The sequence below is a fragment of the Myxocyprinus asiaticus genome, chromosome 46, assembly GCF_019703515.2.
Source record: "Myxocyprinus asiaticus isolate MX2 ecotype Aquarium Trade chromosome 46, UBuf_Myxa_2, whole genome shotgun sequence".
In the NCBI taxonomy this organism is placed as follows: domain Eukaryota; kingdom Metazoa; phylum Chordata; class Actinopteri; order Cypriniformes; family Catostomidae; genus Myxocyprinus; species Myxocyprinus asiaticus.
Window position 1 is genome coordinate 28,545,395 of NC_059389.1, and position 19,556 is coordinate 28,564,950.

Genomic DNA, 19,556 nt, shown 5'->3' on the forward strand with positions numbered 1-19,556 from the left:
AAAACTTGCTCTCATCTGAAAGGAGGACTTTGGAACACTGGGCAACAGTCCAGTTCTTCTTCTCCTTAGCCCAGGTAAGACGCCTCTGACGTTGTCTGTGGTTCAGGAGTGGCTTAACAAGAGGAATACGACAACTGTAGCCAAATTCCTTGACATGTCTGTGTGTGGTGGCTCTTGATGCCTTGACCCCAGCCTCAGTCCATTCCTTGTGAAGTTCACCCAAATTCTTGAATCGATTTTGCTTGACAATCATAAGGCTGCGGTTCTCTCGGTTGGTTGTGCATCTTTTTCTTCCACACTTTTTCCTTCCACTCAACTTTCTGTTAACATGCTTGGATACAGCACTCTGTGAACAGCCAGCTTCTTTGGCAATGAATGTTTGTGGCTTACCCTCCTTGTGAAGGGTGTCAATGATTGTCTTCTGGACAACTGTCAGATCAGCAGTCTTCCCCATGATTGTGTAGCCTAGTGAACCAAACTGAGAGACCATTTTGAAGGCTCAGGAAAACTTTGCAGGTGTTTTGAGTTGATTAGCTGATTGGCATGTCACCATATTCTAATTTTTTGAGATAGTGAACAGGTGGGTTTTTGTTAAATGTGAGCCAAAATCATCACAATTAAAAGAACCAAAGACTTAAACTACTTCAGTCTGTGTGCATTGAATTTATTTAATACACAAGTTTCACAATTTGAGTTGAATTACTGAAATAAATGAACTTTTCCATGACATTCTAATTTATTGAGATGCACCTGTATATATATATATAAATTGTCCAAAAAAAAGTTGCAAACTCTAACATTTTGTTGGACTGCCTTTAGCTTTGATTACGGCGCGCATTCATCATGGCATTGTTTCAACAACCTTATGCAATGTCAAAACATTTATTTCCATCCAGAGTTGTATTAATTTTTGACCAAGATCTTGTATTGACAACGAGAGAGTCGAACCACTCCGTAAAGTCTTCTCCAGCACATTCCAAAGACTTTCAATGGGTTTAAGGTCAGGACACTGTGGTGACAAATTAATTTGTGAAAATGATTCCTCATGCTCCCTGAACCACTCTTTCACAAATTGAGCTTGACCAGTCTTGGCGTTGACATCCTGGTATATGCCCATGCCTTCAGTGAAGAAAAAAATCCATTAATGGGATACCCTGGTCATTCAGTACATTCAGGTAGTCAGCTGACTTCATTTTATTGCTGCATAACATTGCTGAGCCTCGACCTGACCAATTGAATCAACTCCAGATCATAACACTTCCTCCAGAGACTTGTATAGTGGGCACTATGCATGATGGGTGCATCGCTTCATGCACTTCCCTTCTTACCCTGATGCACCCATTGCTTTGGAATAGGGTAAATCTGGACTCATCAGACCACATGACCTTTTTCCATTGCTCCACAGTCCAAACTTTATGCTCCCTAGCAAATCGAAGTCGTTTTTTCCAAATAGCCTCACTAACAAGTGGCTCTCTTGTGGCCACACAGCTGTTTAGTCCCAATCCTGTAAATTCTCATCACATTGTGCATGTGGAAATGCTCTTTCACTATTAAACAGCCGTGAGTTCAACTGTCAAATTTTTATGATGTGACTTCAAGCGTTTTAGTGATCTCCGATCACGGACATTCAAGAATATTTTACGACCACATTTCTTCCGTGAAACTGATGGTTCACCACTATCCTTTATGGTTTTAATAATGTGTTGGACAGTTCTTAACCCAATTCCAGTGATTTCAGCAATCTCCTTAGTGATGCAGGCCAATAATTTGCCCCTTCTGAAACACAGTAACATCTTTTCCACAACCACGGGATACGTCTTCTGACATGGTTGTTTAAGCTGTGAGAAGCTACACACTGCATCAGTTAGGATTAAAAGAAATGTTGCCAGCTGAAACATATTAATCACTGCAATAATGATCCAAGCATAGGCTCTTAAGTATCGGCTTATTTAAATCCAAATGGTGACTTTTTTTTTGGCCAATGTCTACATTATAATATATATATATATATATATATATATATATATTATAATGTAGACATATACACTGCCTAGCCAAAAAAAAGTCACCATTTGGATTTAAATAAGCCGATATATATATATATACACACACACACACACACACACACACACACACACACACACACACACACACACCCCGTTTGGAATAAATGTACAGATTTTGCTCTTATGGAAAGAAATTGGTACCAAAGTGGCATTCAACTGATCACAAAGTATAGTCAGGACATTACAGATGTAAAAAACAGCACCATCACTATTTGAAAAAAGTCATTTGTGATTAAATCTAGACAGACCCCATTTCCAGAAGCCATCATGCTAAATTGCTAATTTGGTATTAGACAATCACTTGCCATTTTATCCAACACAGTTGAAAGCTATTTGATTCATTAAATGAACTTAACATTGTCTTTGTGTTTGTTTTTGAGTTGCCACAGTAAGCAATAGACTGGCATGTCTTAAGGTCAATATTAGGTCAAAACTGGCAAAAAAGAAACAGCTTTCTCTAGAAACTCATCAGTCAATCATTGTTTTGAGGAATGAATGGTATACAATGCTTGAAACTGCCAAAATTGAAGATTTCATTTAAAAGGTGTACACTACAGTCTTCAAAGACAAAGGACAACTGGCTCTAACAAGGACAGAAAGAGATGTGGAAGGCCAGATGTACAACTAAACAAGAGGATAAGTACATCAGAGTCTCTAGTTTGAGAAATAGACACCTCACATGTCCTCAGCTGACAGCTTCATTGAATTCTACCCGCTCAACACCAGTTTCATGTACAACAGTAAAGAGAAGACTCAGGGGTGCAGGCCTTATGGGAAGAATTGCAAAGAAAAAACCACTTTTGAAACAGAAAAACAAAAATAAAAGGTTAGAGTGGGCAAAGAAACACAGACATTGGACAACAGATAATTGGAAAAGAGTGTTATGGATCTTAACCCCATTGAGCATTTGTGGGATCAGCTAGACTGTAAGGTACGTGAGAAGTGCCCGACAAGACCGCCACATCTATGGCAAGTGCTACAGGAAGTGTGGGGTGAAATGTCACCTGAGTATCTGAACAAACTGACAGCTAGAATGTCAAGGATCTGCAAAGCTGTCATTACTGCACGTGGAGGATTTGATGAGAACTCTTTGAAGTAGTTTCATGTTATTAATGTCCTGACTATACATTGTGAACAGTTGAATGCCACTTTGGTGAATAAAAGTACCAATTTCTTTCCATAAAAGCAAAATCTGTACATTACTCCAAACATTTGGCTGCCAGTGTATATATACAGTTGAAGTCAGAGGTTTACATACACTTAGGTTGAATCATTAAAACAAATTTTTTAACCACTCCACAGATTTCATATTAGCAAACTATAGTTTTGGCAAGTCGTTTAGGACATCTACTTTGTGAATGACACGAGTAATTTTTCCAACAATTGTTTACAGACAGATTGTTTCACTTTTAATGGACTATATCACAGTTCCAGTGGGTCAGAAGTTTACATACACTAAGTTAACTGTGCCTTAAAGCAGCTTGGAAAATTCCAGAAAATGATGTCAAGTCTTTGGGCAATTAGTTTCTGATAGGCTAATTGGAGTCAATTGGAGGTGTACCTGTGGATGTATTTTAAGGCCTACCTTCAAACTCAGTGCCTCTTTGCTTGACATCATGGGAAAATCCAAATAAATCAGCCAAGACCACAGAAAAAAAATTGTGGACCTCCACAAGTCTGGTACATCCTTGGGAGCAATTTCCAAGTGCCTGAAGGTACCATGTTCATCTATCCAAACAACAGTACGCAAGTATAAACACCATGGGACCATGCAGCGATCATACCGCTGAGGAAGGAGACACATTCTGTCTCCTAGAGATAAACGTAGTTTGGTGCAAAAGTGCAAATCAATCCTAGAACAACAGCCAAGGACCTTGTGAAGATGCTGAGAAAACAGGTAGACAAGTATCTATATCCACAGTAAAACGAGTCCTATATCGACATAACCTGAAAGGCTGCTCAGCAAGGAAGAAGCCACTGCTCCAAAACCACCATACATAAGCCAGACTACAGTTTGCAAGTGCACATAGGGACAAAGATCTTACTTTTTGGAGAAATTTTGTCTGGTCTGATGAAACAAAAATGTAACTGTTTGGCCATAATGACCATCGTTATGTTTGGAGGAAAAAGGGTGAGGCTTGCAAGCCAAAGAACACCATCCCAACCGTGAAGCATGGGGGTGTCAGCATCATGTTGTGGGAGTGCTTTGCTGCAGGAGGGACTGGTGCACTTCACAAAATAGATGGCAACATGAGGAAAGAAATTATGTGGGTATATTGAAGCAACATCTCAAGACATCAGCCATGAAGTTAAATCTCGATCGCAAATGGGTCTTCCAAATGGACAATGACCCCAAGCATACCTCCAAAGTTGTGGCAAAATGGCTTAAGGACAACAAAGTCAAGGTATTGGAGTGGCCATCACAAAGCCTTGACCTCAATCCGATAGAAAATTTGTGGGCAGAACTGAAAAAGTGTGTACGAGCAAGGAGGCCTACAAACCTGACACAGTTACACCAGTTCTGTCTGGAGGAATGGGCCAAAATTCCAGCAACTTACTGTGAGAAGCTTATGGAATGCTACCCAAAATGTTTGAAGCAAGTTAAACAATTTAAAGGCAATGCTACCAAATACTAACAAATTGTATTTAAACTTCTGACCCACTGGGAATGTGACGAAAGAAATAAAAGCTGAAATAAATAATTCTCTCTACTATTATTATTATATTTCACATTCTTAATATAAAGTAGTGATCCAAACTGACCTAAGACAGGGAATGTTTTCTACGATTAAATGTCAGGAATTGTAAAGAAATGTATTAGTTAAATGAGTTATAGTTTAAATGTATTTGGCTAAGGTGTATGTAAACTTCTGACTTCAACTGTGTGTATAATAATATATATATATATATATATAATCAATAAAGCAAAAAGATTCAAACACCCTCGGCCAAGGGGTTGACGATATAATCAGATATCACGATTATCGATAAAATATTTTTTACATATCACCCAGACCAAATATACACACACACACACACACACACACACACACACACACACACACACACACACACACACACACTAATAATTGTCATCAATTAATACTCAAAATGATCTGTAATAATCAAAATAAGAGTAATTCATTTTTAGGGCTGAGCGATATAGCTACAAAAATTATCTTCATATTTTTTAGGCTATTGATGACATATATATTAAAAAATTATGTATTTGCTCTGATATGGCTTAAAAGTGATTCTTATTTATCAGATGAACCATCATTTCAACCAAACAGCAATTGTAGTCAGAAGATTCAAAATATTTAATGCTTGAAATAAAAATCTGGTTATTAATCATCAATGTTTTCCACAGTTTTTCACTAAATGAACAAAGGGAAGAATATTTAATCATTTTCTTTTATATGCAACCAATAAACAATGATACAGTAATGAAAATATTATTTACCTACATACTGTACATGGGCGTGTCTACGGGTGGGCATTGCCCACCCTGACAGTTCGTCTGCCTACCCTAGATGATCAGACGGACAGCAAAACTAAAAACAGAAACTGAGCGGCGATCACTTAAAATGTGATATTATTTTGTGCCCCAATAGTTTTTTGAATATCTGGATCCTTTGAGAGGACAAGATTTTAACAGCTTTTGACTCAGATTCAGTATTTTTCAGAGATTCAGAACAACAGAAGGATGATTACCGGAGTACTAGTCTACTATTCATATTAATGGTCGACAGATAAGGGGTTTCTGGTGGTCTGTTTATAAACCATTACATTGAATATGTTAAAAAAACAATTATTACAAATCAAAGAATTAAGGGAGAATTCACTAAAAATGAATTGCGCCCGGTAAAAGCGTTGTCTGCACCAGATTTAGAGCCAGATTCACTAAAGGAATTATGCAGATCAGACAACGGTGGGAACGCACCAATAAATTAGGTGCTGAAAGCAATTTGCATGCACAATTCTGATCTTGCGGCCGGTTCTGAGCATTCTGAGCATTCGGAAAATGCAGCAGAAGACCACACTTTGGCAGGACTGAACAGCATCACTGACTTCAGTGATACAGATACCTGAATCATCTATTTAAACATGCCGAGAGTACACTTGACGACACCACGCATCTGGATATCTCCAAGGTTATAACGCACTTCTCCATTTGATCATTATTTGATAAATTACTGCTGATATGATTGATTAAAAATATACACAGACATCTCTTTTAAATAAAACACATTTTTCTGCCTGCTTTCATCTGGCGTTATAGTTTGTTGTAAATTGCATCAGGCAATTTTACTGAATGAAGCACAATCTATAATGAGCATATTTTACATAGAAATTAGGCGTTTGTGCAGAAAGGAATGACAATGATTTCATTTAAACACTCACAAATTCTGAGCTGATTGCACCTACTTAAACTATAGTTTGCAGGTGGTTCGTAAGACGCAGGGTTTTGTGCTGAAATACAATGCGCTGAAGTGGCACAACTGTTCAGTGAATTTCTTGTTTTGTAATTACAAAGCAGGAAAATGTTGTTTTGGAGTTTTAGAAATTGACAATTTCTTAAATAGTAATAAAATATGTAATTATATCAAAATGTGTTATGGATAAAGCCCAAAGTATACTTCGATTGTGACGTGAATGCTCAGTGTCTGCGTATACTCGAACATGAGCCTGTCAAAGTATATTCCATTTGACGGTGCGCGCATATACATTCGTTTGGCGGATCCGCACTACGACTGATATGAGACGCCGCATAATTTCTCTTCACGAGTTTAGACCCATAAAGATGTCTTTATATTCCTTCAGTCTTGAGTTATACAAATGCAGGCATCTCCTGACCTCCTAACACACCCTCTTGATGTGCATATCTACGGTTGTTGCTTTTACCTTCGTCTCCTGTTATTTACCGGCGATTATGTCTTCTAGCATTTCTTCGTGACAGCAATGGCTCAAATGTGTGTACTGGCTACTTGTGGATCCACTCATTTGTGCAAATAATTCCAGGCACATGCGCAGTCTGCGCATTCAAAGATGCGCGGTTAGAAAAATCAGGCTGCACGCGTTCAGTGCTCGCACTCTGCTGATGACGAGATTTGTGTCACGCGTCCTGTACTTGTGTGATGGCAAATGGGGCTGTTAGAGATGGTAAATGTATTTGAGAAGGTGGTTAGATAAGATTCTTTGATCACTTCATTATTTTAATTGCTTTTTTCGTTTTGTTTATAGTGCAATTTGAATTTGTTTTTCCAATAAATGAATTACATTTTTTAAGCAAAATCAATAAAGCAAAAAATAAAAAAGGGCGCTTGACATCTGGATATATGACAGGTTATAACACTTCTCCATTTAATCATTATTTTACAAATTACTGCTAATATAATTGAAAGAAAATGTAGGCTACACAAACATCTCTTAAACAAAATCAGCTTTACCACCTGGTTTCATCTGGCAGTAATAGTGCAATGTAAATTGCAGCGGGCAATCTTTGTTGCCCGCTTACACAACTTACAATGAGCCTTGTTTACATGTTAAGCAGGCTTGTTTTCACAGAAAGGAATGACAATGACTAAATGTAATTAAAGACCCAGTGCAATTTCAGCACTGATTGCACATGCTAAAATAGATTGCAGGTGGTTAGTGAATAAGACGCAGGTGTATGCGCTGAAATACCACGCACAAAAGTGGCGCAACTGTTTAGTGAATTCCCACAATTCTACCATTGTGATTGTAAATTGTGCCTTAAAATTAATAATTAAATAAGTAAATACTATATTAATTCTGAATGCATGTAGTCTACATTATGACCCTTCTCTTTAGTCACTTGTTTCCCAGCAAGATGTGACAATCAAATGCTGAATTACATTTATATTGTTTTTCTTGGCAGATACCTTTAACAACTACTTTAACATTCTCCCTAACATCTCCTTTTAAGTTCCAAAGCAGTTATACTGGTTTGCAACTGCATGAAGGTAAGTACATGATGACAATTTTTATTTTTGTGTGAAGTATTTGTGTGAAGTAGTACAAGTCAATACTAAGTTATGATGTATACTGAAAACAGATTATATACTTTGTATTTAAAATAGATAATATATTTTCTTATTATGTATATTATTGATATTATAATTTATAATTATTATATTATTATTTATGTATACAGTATTATTAGAAACTTACTAAAATGGACTGATTCAGATGGCAGAGAAAATACCCGTATACGTCAGATGGAACTCTAGAGAAATGGCGATGAGAGACGTAACAGATGTAACCCTGCAGCCGAGTAGTTCTGTTAACTTTACACAAAGCTTTTTTGCTATACTGCCTTTCTTTGTTGATTATAAACAGGAGTGAGTTTTAATTTACCGCATTGCTCGCTTAGACAATATAACTCAGATTTATGAAGGTTCATACAGTGCTGTGAAAAAGTACTTGCCCACTTCTTGATTTCTTCTATTTTTGTGTATTTTTCATTCTAAATTGTTAACAAGATATAACATAAAACAAAGGCAACCTGTGTAAACACAAAATACAGTTTTTAAATATATATATATATATATTTTTTATTTTTTATTTTTTTTTATTATTGAAGCAAAAAAGTTATCCAACACCTATATCACTCATTTGAAAAATGAATTGCCCCCTTAAAATTAATAGCTGGTTGTACTTTAGCAGAAACAACTGCAACCAGACGCTTCCGATAACTGGAGATCAGTCTTTCACAACACTATGGGGGAATTTTGGCCCACTCTTCTTTGCAGAACTGCTTTAGTTCAGCCACATTGGAGGGTTTCGAGAATGAACTGCCCGTTTAAGGTCCTGCCACAGTATCTCAATCATGTTCAAGTCAGGACTTTGACTAGGCCACTCCAAAACTTTAATTTAGCTTCTTTTGAGCCATTCAGTGGTGGATTTACTCCTTTACTTTGATTCATTGTCTTGCTGCATAATCCAGTTGTGCTTGAGCTTCAACTCATGGACTGATGACCAGACGTTCTCCTTTAGAATTTTCTGGTAGAGAGCAGAATTCATGTTTCCCTCAATTACTGCAAGTCACCCTGAAGCAGCAAAGCATCCCCACACCATCACACTACCACCACCATGCCTGACCGTAGGTATGATGTTCCTTTTGTGGAATCCTGTGTTTGATTTACACCAGATGTAACAGGACCCCTGTCTTCCAAACTGTTCCACTTTCGACTCATCAGTCCACAGAACATTCTCCCAAAAGGTTTGAGGATCATCAAGGTGTGTTTTGGCAAAATTCAGATGAGCCTTATTGTTCTTCTGGGTTAGCAGTGGTTTTCACCTCACCACTCTTCCATGGATTTTTGGCCAGTGTCTTTCTGATAGTGGAGTCATGAACCGTGACCTTTATTGATGTGAGAGAGGCCAGCAGTTCCTTTGATGTTGTCCTTGGCTTTTTTGTGACTTCCTGGATGAGTTGTCGCTGTGCTCTTGGAGGAATTTTGGAAGGCCGGCCACTTCTGGGAAGGTTCACTACTGTGCCAAATTTTCTCCATTTGGAGGTAATGGCTCTCACTGTGGTTCTTTGAGTCCCAGAGTCTTTGAAATAGCTTTGTAACCCTTCCCAGACTGATGTATTTCAATCACCTTTTTCCTCAACATTTCTGGAATTTCTTTCGACCTTGGCATAGTGTGCTACTGGGTGAGACCTTTTAGCCAACTTCATGCTGCTGAAAAAGTTCTATTTAAGTGTTGATTTGTTGAACAGGGCTGGCAGAAATCAGGCTTGGGTGTGTCTAGTCCAGCTGAACCCCATTATGAATGCAGTTTCATAGATTTGGGGATTTAGTAACTAAGAGAAAATCATTTTTCACACAGGCCCAGTTGGTACTGGATAACTTTTTTGCTTCCATAAATAACATTAGCATTTAAAAACTGTATTTTGTGTTTACTCAGATAGCCTTTGTGTTATGTTAGATTTTGTTTGAATTTTTGAAACTATTTAGTATGAGATATACACACAAACAGAAGGCAAAATACTTTTTCACAGCACTGTACATCTGTAACATCACAAGTTCAGTACAAATGCACTTGATTGAGCTTCCCTGTGCGCGCTCACACTAAACTCAAGCATGAGCTGCGAAATGCTGGCTGCACGAGAGCGAGGCACGGAAGAGCTGTTTTACTCGTGTAGATTCTGTTAAGTGTCTCTTTTATTCACGCACCAAAAGTTAAGACCTCCACAAACAAAATTAAAGACTTTTTTTTATTTAAAATATTTAAGATTTTTTATGGCCTTAAATTTAAAAAAATACATTTAAGGACTTTAAGGACCCGCAGGTACCCTGGTCTCATGTGCCCCGCTCGTGCACACAGAGCAGCGTGTGACCCGTTCACCCTAAAGCACACACAGACCATGTATTAATTAATAATTACATATTGCCCGATTTCAATTGTTATTTTGATTAATTGTGCAGCCCTTAACGACCATGAACATTCCACTTTAGGAAACAGCGGCCAAATAAAAAGCTCTTCACAATCATCACAATATTCACGATATTACTTTTATATCGTCAGCAAAATCATTGTGATTATATCGTGAACATTCAACATATCACCCAGCCCTATTAATAATCAGTAACAAAATAAAAATCATTACTTAATACTAGGGTTGTCAATCGATTACTATTTTTAATGATATGATATGCAGATTTATGAATCAAATTAAATCAGTTAATCGCATAAATACATATTTGCTGAGAAAGGCTTTAAAACAACAATAACTCAATATATATTGAATGAACAATTATATTTATATTTAAATAATATTACATATTATATATAAAAAGTGGCTTTGGGAGGCAATATATTGTTTATTTCCATATTATTTACCATAAGTATATCATTGGCCTGAAGTCCATAGCAATCCATTTTGCAGTTCAATTAATCAAACTGACCGAGATAGAAAAGCCCTTATTCTAAATCTAAGGATGGGTCAACGTACAAATGCCTTAGACGGATGCTTTTGGAATATTCTTCATAACGGTCCGGGGACATGATTAATTGCATAATTTTTTTTTACATAATTAACTGCACTGAATTTACGAGTTGAATCGACAACCTACTTAACACTCAATAGTCATAGACTAAAAACAGCAGTAAACTCATTAATTACCCTGTACTCGAAGTCAGAGAACTCTCTTCCTCCTTGACTTCCTCTGAATCCTCCTCTAAACCCACTTCCGCCACTGTAAGATCCAAACGACCCTCGACTGATGCCACGGCCCCAGCCACCTCTGAAGCCTATGCCCCAGCGACCTCTGAAGCCCCCACGACCCCGGCCGTGCCGTAACGGGATGCCAAATGTCTCAGCATTCATCCGCTGCTCCTCCGCCCACGTCTGCCTCCTCATTCTGATCAACACATTTAATAAAAACATTATAGTAAGTGTTGATTGTAATGCATGTTTCTATAGCAACAGTGTACTGCTAGTACAGTACAGAAGTTTGTTTGGCCTTAACTGCAGTACTGACCTGGGGTAACCTGATCCTACAGACCTCTCAGCCACCTTCCTGTTTAAAATCAGTTAAAATAGAAAAACATTGAATTTGCTGCATCATGGGACTGAACCACAACGTTTTACATGATGGATGTTTATATGAAATCAAGAGAGGATGAGTAAATGACAGATTTTTCACTTTGGGGTGAACTATCCCTTTAAGTGTGTGCTGCATATCATCTGACCTGGTATCGTCACATGAGATGTTGTCAAAGAATGATTTGGATTTATCGTAGTAGCATTTTGCTCCGAGTGAATCCTCATCAGCGTTTCTTTCACTTTTCTGAGTGTCCACTCCTGACTCACCCTTTTCCTCACCATTCAAAGCCTTCTCACACTTCTCATCTGCACAGAGATTAATTGAATGTTACTGTATGTTCAGTAATAAGGCCCATTGCAGCGAGATGTAAAAAAAATAAAAAATAAATAAATGCATTTCCTATGGACCCCTTCACCTAGTGTGAAAAATCAACAGCGTAATAACTTTTTGTTGAAGTTAAATGGTTGATTTTTGTTTGTTTTTAACTAAAACATTTCAAGTTGATTTAGTCAAAATACTGACATCCGTTGTGTGTTCATGCACGCTAAAAGAGAAGATCACATGAGAACTTGCATTCAATTTCAGGTCGTTTCTCAACAAAACCAATCAACTGCCTTCAGAAGACTTGGAATATGATGCAGGAGTCACACACTGACTACTTTTGGGTTCTTTTTTTAGTTTTAAAGTGAGTTACTATCAACTGGCAGTGTTATGAAAAGACAGACCAGAATATTCATAATTTCTGATTTTGTGTTTCACATGAGAAAGAAACAAGGGTGAGTAAATTATGACAGATATTTTGTTTTGTTTTGTTTTTTTGGCTGAACTAACAGTAACTGTAATAGTTAAAAGGAACAGTGAGTGGTTTTACAGAAATTTTTTAATCTTGGTCAAATGTTATGTAAATGTAAATTTAATGTTGCAATCTGCAGTAATAAACTGATCTGTTTGTACCTTTCAGTTTGAGTTTGCTCTGGAACTCTTTGTCAATCTCATCTTTGTTGAACTGTGCATTGGCACTCTCAAAGTCAAAGTCTTTCTCAAACTTCATGGGTCCTTCTCTCCTGACAGGAAATCGACCTTTACCGCGATGACCTCCGTCGCAACCCCGGCGAGCAGCCAGGGGACCAGCAGCTGAGAACACAATCACAGGAGTAAACCACTAGAAAATAACACACAAGATACATTATGACAGAAAATATAACATTTTACACCACAGGCAGATTATTGACACTGGCAAGAAAAAGTATGTGAACCAAGGCTGCAACAACTAATCGATAAAATCGATAATTATCGATAATGGAAATCATCGACAACGAATTTCATTACTGACTAGTTGGATATTTGCGGTGAGCACGGAGAAGCCCCGTCAGTGACATCACTTCACAGCCCAGTGAAAAATGTTTTGCATTCTAAAACTCATTTAAAAAAAACAACGGAGACAAGTTGTAGCGGAAAAAACACAACCCAAGTTGTCCGGTACACAACAGCACTTTATAAACACTTCAAAGAAGATCAAAATAAGCGAACAGTTTAACGTTGTTGTGTCAGGTGCGTTTACAGAGTGATTGTGTTGTTTGATGCACTGAAGAGTTGTTTCTTCGCATCACTTACATTTTACTGCTACTGTCTATGTTTTATAATGAATATATGTTTTGAATTCAAATCAGCCGCGTATTTCACAAAACTGTTTGTTCTTACCACAACAGTCTCTCTGTTAAACTCTAACGAGCAAGCGAGCGTGCGCATCCGCATCAATCAAACCGACTGCAATGGAGAAGTGCAATCATATTGTTTAAACTGTCCAACATCATACCACGATTTCAGTTTCAATGTAATCAGTTGTGCAGCTTTCATTGATATCAGACTGATGTCTCAGGAGTCAAGGTGTGCCGGTTTTCAAAGTGTTTTCTCCTGCCCATGTAATACAGTGAACAGGATGAGTCTTTTCAGCACGAGAGTGAATTTGCACAGGGTTTACAGATGATTGTACATTATTAAACTGTATGTAATGCTGAATATAATGTATAATAATAATGCTAAGGGTCCTGATATTTGAAAGTCATCCTGATAATGCCATATCATATAATGTCTGATTTCACTAGTAAATTTATACAACTGCAAACATTATTTTACTGGATAAACATACACAATTTTTTGAAAAGAATAGTTTAGAAACATGTAATCATTGAAAATACTATTTTAAAAACTATAATAAAATACTTAAATGTATATAATCAGCGACAGCATACAAGCATACTGTGTGTATCTAACAATTATGTATTTTTCAGTCGAATTATTAACGTTTCTGTTCTCGAGTCACTATTGCTCTCTGCTGGGCTCCATGTCGTACAGGTCATTTTACTCTTTAATGATGAGCATTTTTGTTACGTTTTACAAGTAAAGGAACTGTTTTGCATATGCCCTGAAAGTAATAATAATAATAATAATACATTTAAACTTAACTTTTTATGATTCAGGCTTTTTAAAGTTTTGTGAGAGTAAAGAATCGTTAATTCAGTAATGTAAATCAAACCAAATCTTTACGCCCTTTATCATTTCAGTTTTTTGAAAAATCATATTTGAATAAAACACAGGACATAAAATTTCATTTTTATCCGATTAATCGATTAAATCGTAGAAATAATTGAAGATTAATCGTAGAAATAATCGAAGATTAATCGATTATCAAAATAATCGTTAGTTGCTGCCCTAATGTGAACCTTTTGGAATCAGCTGGTTTTCTGCATTCATTGGTCATAAAATGTGATCTCATCTTCATCAAAGTCTGTGCTTAAGCTAACAACACACAAACAATTAAAATCTTTCATGTCTTTATTGAACACATCACATTAAACATTTACACTGCTGTGGAAAAAGTAAGTGAACCCTTTCATAACTGGCCGATCCTCCTTTGTCAGCAATAACCTCAACCAAGTGTTTCCGTTAGCTGCGTATTAGACCTGCGCAATGTTCAGAAGGGATTTTGGACCATTTTTCCTTACAGAACTGCTTCAGTTCAGCCATATTCTTAGAATGTCTGGTGTGAACGGCTCTCGAGTTCATTCCACAGTATTTCTATTGGGTTAAGGTCACTCTAGGGTTCTTTTTTTTACCTCACTGAGCATTTTGCTGTGTGCCTTTTGGGTCATCTTGGCTGGACGGCCACTTCTGGGGAGAGTAACCACAGTACTAAATCATCTCCATTAACAGACAATGTCTAACTGTGGACTGATGAATATCGAAGCTCTTCAAGATAACTTTTTTTTTGAGGCATGGTCCACATCAGCAGATGCTTCTTGTGAATAGCAAACTCAAAATGTTTGAGTGCTTTTTATAAGTCAAAGTAGCTCTAACCCACACCTCCAATCTAGTTTCACTAATTGGATGCCAGGTTTGCCAACTCCTGACTCTAGCCTTTGTTGGCATCATTAACCTATGGGTTCACATACTTTTTCCAATCTACACCGTGAAATTTTGAATGATGTATTCAATATGTTGTTTTTGTACACAGCAATTGGCATGTTATTAGTTAAAACGGATTGTGTTTGTTAACTATTGTAACTTGAAGATCAAACCAGATTTTAAGACAAATGCATACATAAATGCAGGTAATTCAAAGGGTTTATATAATTTTTCTTGGCACTGTAGCTAATCACCCCTATTTACAAACAAACAGAATTCTGGCAGATATTAGTTGAGTTACATCAAAGCAGAAGTGTTGAGCAGGCATCATGTAATTTTTATCAAAAGTGAAAAACTGAAAGCTAAAGAAAATTGAAGTATTGCTAATAGTAAGCAACAGCTTGTGTGAGCACACAGTTCACGCAAGCATTACAGTATAAGGACTTAAAAGCTTTTTCACAAAGCGCAGAGCCAACACTTATTATAATGTGTAAAAACCTTTTAAACTTGCAGTATTTCCAGAAACCTCTGCTAAAATGAGAGTCATTATGAAATTACATTTATAACTATGGCAAATGAAGCTATATCAAATTGGGTTTTTTTTCACACAGCCTATAGATCGCAACAGTCTGGTTCCAGAAGTAAAAATCCCATTTGTTTTCTCCATAGGCTAATTAATTTTTACAATAGACCTACCTTGAACTCAGAAGTTGTTAATCGATGGTATATGCTTCTGTCCAAGCCATCAGTCCACGTTATCTCAACTTTATTTTTAAAACATCGTGCTTAATAGCATGATCGCAATTGAGTCAGTCTCGCTACACTCAAAACTACTGATATATTTGCATATATCTGAATATTTTGCAGTAACGTGAAAATATAGCCTATAGTTTCTACACTTAACTTTAAATCAATTGAATTTCAAATACTTTTTTGCTTTAAAACAAAGTTTGTAATATTGTGATTCACCTTGTTGGTCGAGTTGGTTGGTTCATAGCTTAAAACTCTTATGAAGAATTTTATCAAATATCAATGGAAAAATTTAATGGGAAAAATGCATCCTGAACCACGGCTGAAAAAGTGGGCGTGCACTGTTGCGCTCCATAGTCAATAATTTAAATGTATAATAACTAATATGAGTTAATACAGCATATTTCAGTCATTATTGAAAGGTTTTTTAGGGGAATTTCATAAAAACATGTTAAGGTGACATTTTATCACAAAATTGTAAGATTAAACAATAAGACAATGAAGCTTGTTTTTAAGATCATTGCAATTTTTTTCCACATTTGTCACATTTTCAATTACACCCACCCCAAATTCTCATTACCGTAACCCGAACGCTTATATGAAATTTAATGCTTTATGAAATTTTCATTCTCATGCAGCTGCTACTGTAATACAGTAACCTACTAAATTACAGTAAAAAGCTTGAGTTGTTTTTGTTTTTTTTTACATTTAAATCAGCATAAATGAAAGGCAATACAAATACCAACATGATCTGCAAATTACAATTTTAACCAGATTAATAAGTTTGTGGACAAACTTTAGGTTGGCTCGAAAAAGCCTGGTCTGAAAGCTTAAATAGTTTGGATGGATGGATGGACGGACGGACGCAAAAACAGACAAATAGACAGACAGACAGACAGACAAACAGATAAACAGACAGACACAGAAACAGATAAATAGACAGACAGACAGATAGATATTAACATGTTGCAAACATGTTTTAGCACATAGATAGGTGTTGCAAACATGTTTAGATAGATAGATATTAGCATGTTGCTAACATGTTTTAACACACAGATGTGTTGTAAACTTGTTTTAACACTTAGCTAGGCATTGCTAACATGTTTTAGCATGTATAAGCACTTAGTTAGGCAATGCTACCATGTTTTAAAATGTTGCTAGCATCACTTAGCAGGGTGTTGCTATCATATTTTAACATGTTCCTAGATGTTGTTAGCATTTTCTATCATGTTTCTAGGCATATCTAGGTAGCATGTTTTAACATATTGCCAGCATGTTTTAGCATGTTACTAAGCACGTCTTAGCATGTTGCTTTACAGCATAAGTCAGAACAGCCTGAAGGTGTGTGATGAACTTAGTTGATGTTGCTTGAATTCGCTAATGTTAATCAAATACAGGAAATTAAATTCAGCTTTATCAAAATAATCGTTAGTTATAGCACTTAAAAAGCATCAAATATGGCAGATTAGGCGAGAGAAATGTTGAAATAATCAGATTAATTGATTAACAAAATAATTTTTAGTTGTAGCACTACAAAAAAAAAAAAAAAAAAACAATCCAATATGGCGAATTAGGTGAGAGAAATGTAAAAATACTGCACATCCAAGCACAGAAACCAATTGTGGAGCAGTGCATGTTTCATTACACACGCGATGCATGTCCCGGGCATTACAAACACGGGAGCGGATTTACTACACGGAGAATGGAGATTTCGCAGGAACCAGGCATAAAGGACAAGCTGCTGTATCTATTCGCATCGCCTGTAAATGTGCAATTGCTATAGTCTGACCAGTTTCAAAAAAAGGAAAAGCAAAAGGGAGACACCGCGTGTGCATGTGATAGTGTTGCCGTTCAGCAAGCTGCAGATAGGTATACTAGACTGAACAGCATCCAGAGAAAATCATAATTTTGTGATTTTAAACTTCAGCAAATTCAACTTCAGCCTTCATTATGTTTTATGTCTGTATAAAGCTGAATTCAGAAGTGTACATACACTTAGGTTGAAGTCATTAAAACTCATTTTTTAACCACTCCACAGATTTCATATTAGCAAACTATAGTTTTGGCAAGTTGTTTAGGACATCTACTTTGTGCATGACAAGTAATTTTTCCAACAATTGTTTACAGACAGATTGTTTCACTTTGACTATATCACAATTCCAGTGGGTCAGACGTTTACATACACCAAGTGAACTGTGCCTTTAAGCAGCTTGGAAAATTCCAGAAAATGGTGTCAAGCCTTTAGGCAATTAGCTTCTGATGGGCTAATTGGAGGTGTGCATGTGGATGTATTTTAAAGCCTACCTTCAAATTCAGTGCCTCTTTGCTTGACATCATAGGAAAATCAAAAGAAATCAGCCAATACCTCAGAAAAAAAATTGTTAACCTCCACAAGTCTGGTTCATCCTTGGGAGAAATTTCCAAACACTTGAAGGTACCAAGTTCATCTGCACAAACAACAGAAAGCAAGCATAAACACATGAGACCATGCAGCCATCATACCGCTCAGAAAGGAGACATTCTGCTTCCTAGAGATCAACGTAGTTTGGTGGAAAAAGTGCAAATCAATCCCAGAACAACAGCAAAAGACCATGTGAAGATGCTGGATGAAACAGGTACACAAGTATCTATATCCACAGTAAAACGAGTCTTATATCGACATAATCTGAAAGGCTGCTCAGCAAGGAAGAAGCCACTGCTCCAAAACCGCCATAAAAAACCAGACTACAGTTTGCAAGTGCACATGGGGACAAAGACCTTACTTTTTGGAGAAATGTCCTCTGGTCTGATGAAACAAAAATGTAACTGTTTGGCCATTATGACCATCCTTATGTTTGGAGGAAAAAGGGTGAGGCTTGTGAGCCGAAGAACACCATCCCAACCGTGAAACATGGGGGTTGCTGCATCATTTTGTGGGGGTGCTTTGCTGCAGGAGGGACTGGTGCACTTCAAAAAATAGATGGAATCATGAGGAAGGAAAATTATGAGGATATATTGAAGCAACATCTCAAGACATCAGCCAGAAAGTCAAAGCTTGGTCGCAAATGGGTCTTCCAAATGGACAATGAGCCCAAGCATACCTCCAAAGTTGTGGCAAAATGGCTTAAGGACAACAAAGTCAAGGTGCTGGAGTGGCCATCACAAAGCCCTGACCTCAATCCGACTCAGTTACACCAGTTCTGTCTGGAGGAATGGGCAAAAATTCCAGCAACTTATTGTAAAAAGCTTATGGAAGGCTACCCAAAATGTCTGATCCAAGTTAAACAATTTAAAGGCAATGCTACCAAATACCAACAAAGTATATGTAAACTTCTGACCCACTGGGTATATATATATATATATATATATATTATATATATATATATATTATATATATATTTATATATAGTGACATTATTATAAACATTTTAGCTTTTATTGATTCATACAATTAACAAAGAAAAGCTAAAAATATATTCACAGAATCAACATTTAACCCCCACTATTACCCCTCCAAATCCCCAACCTCACCCTCAACAAACATCCCTGTGGTCACACGAGTACACACGAGTAAACACATACACACGAGTACACACACAAACACACACACACACGAGTACACCCACACACACACACACACACACACACACACACACGAGTACACCCACGCACACACGAGTACACACACGCACGCACGAGTACACACACGCACGCACGTGTACACACACACACGCACGCACGAGTACACACGCACGCACGAGTACAAACACACACA

General features: G+C 37.1%; 1 protein-coding gene across 1 annotated transcript in view; it reads right to left on the reverse strand.

Annotated features, from left to right (window-relative positions):
• The window catches only part of LOC127436303 (protein LSM14 homolog A-like), a 54,375-nt gene that overhangs the window by 3,555 nt on the left and 31,264 nt on the right, over positions 1–19,556 (reverse strand). The window contains exons 5-8 of the mRNA XM_051690376.1: positions 12,602–12,781; positions 11,793–11,952; positions 11,582–11,620; positions 11,224–11,461 (exon numbers count right to left, since the gene is read on the reverse strand). Coding sequence (XP_051546336.1) covers positions 11,224–11,461; positions 11,582–11,620; positions 11,793–11,952; positions 12,602–12,781 — 617 coding nt within the window. The remainder of the gene's footprint in view (positions 1–11,223; positions 11,462–11,581; positions 11,621–11,792; positions 11,953–12,601; positions 12,782–19,556) is intronic.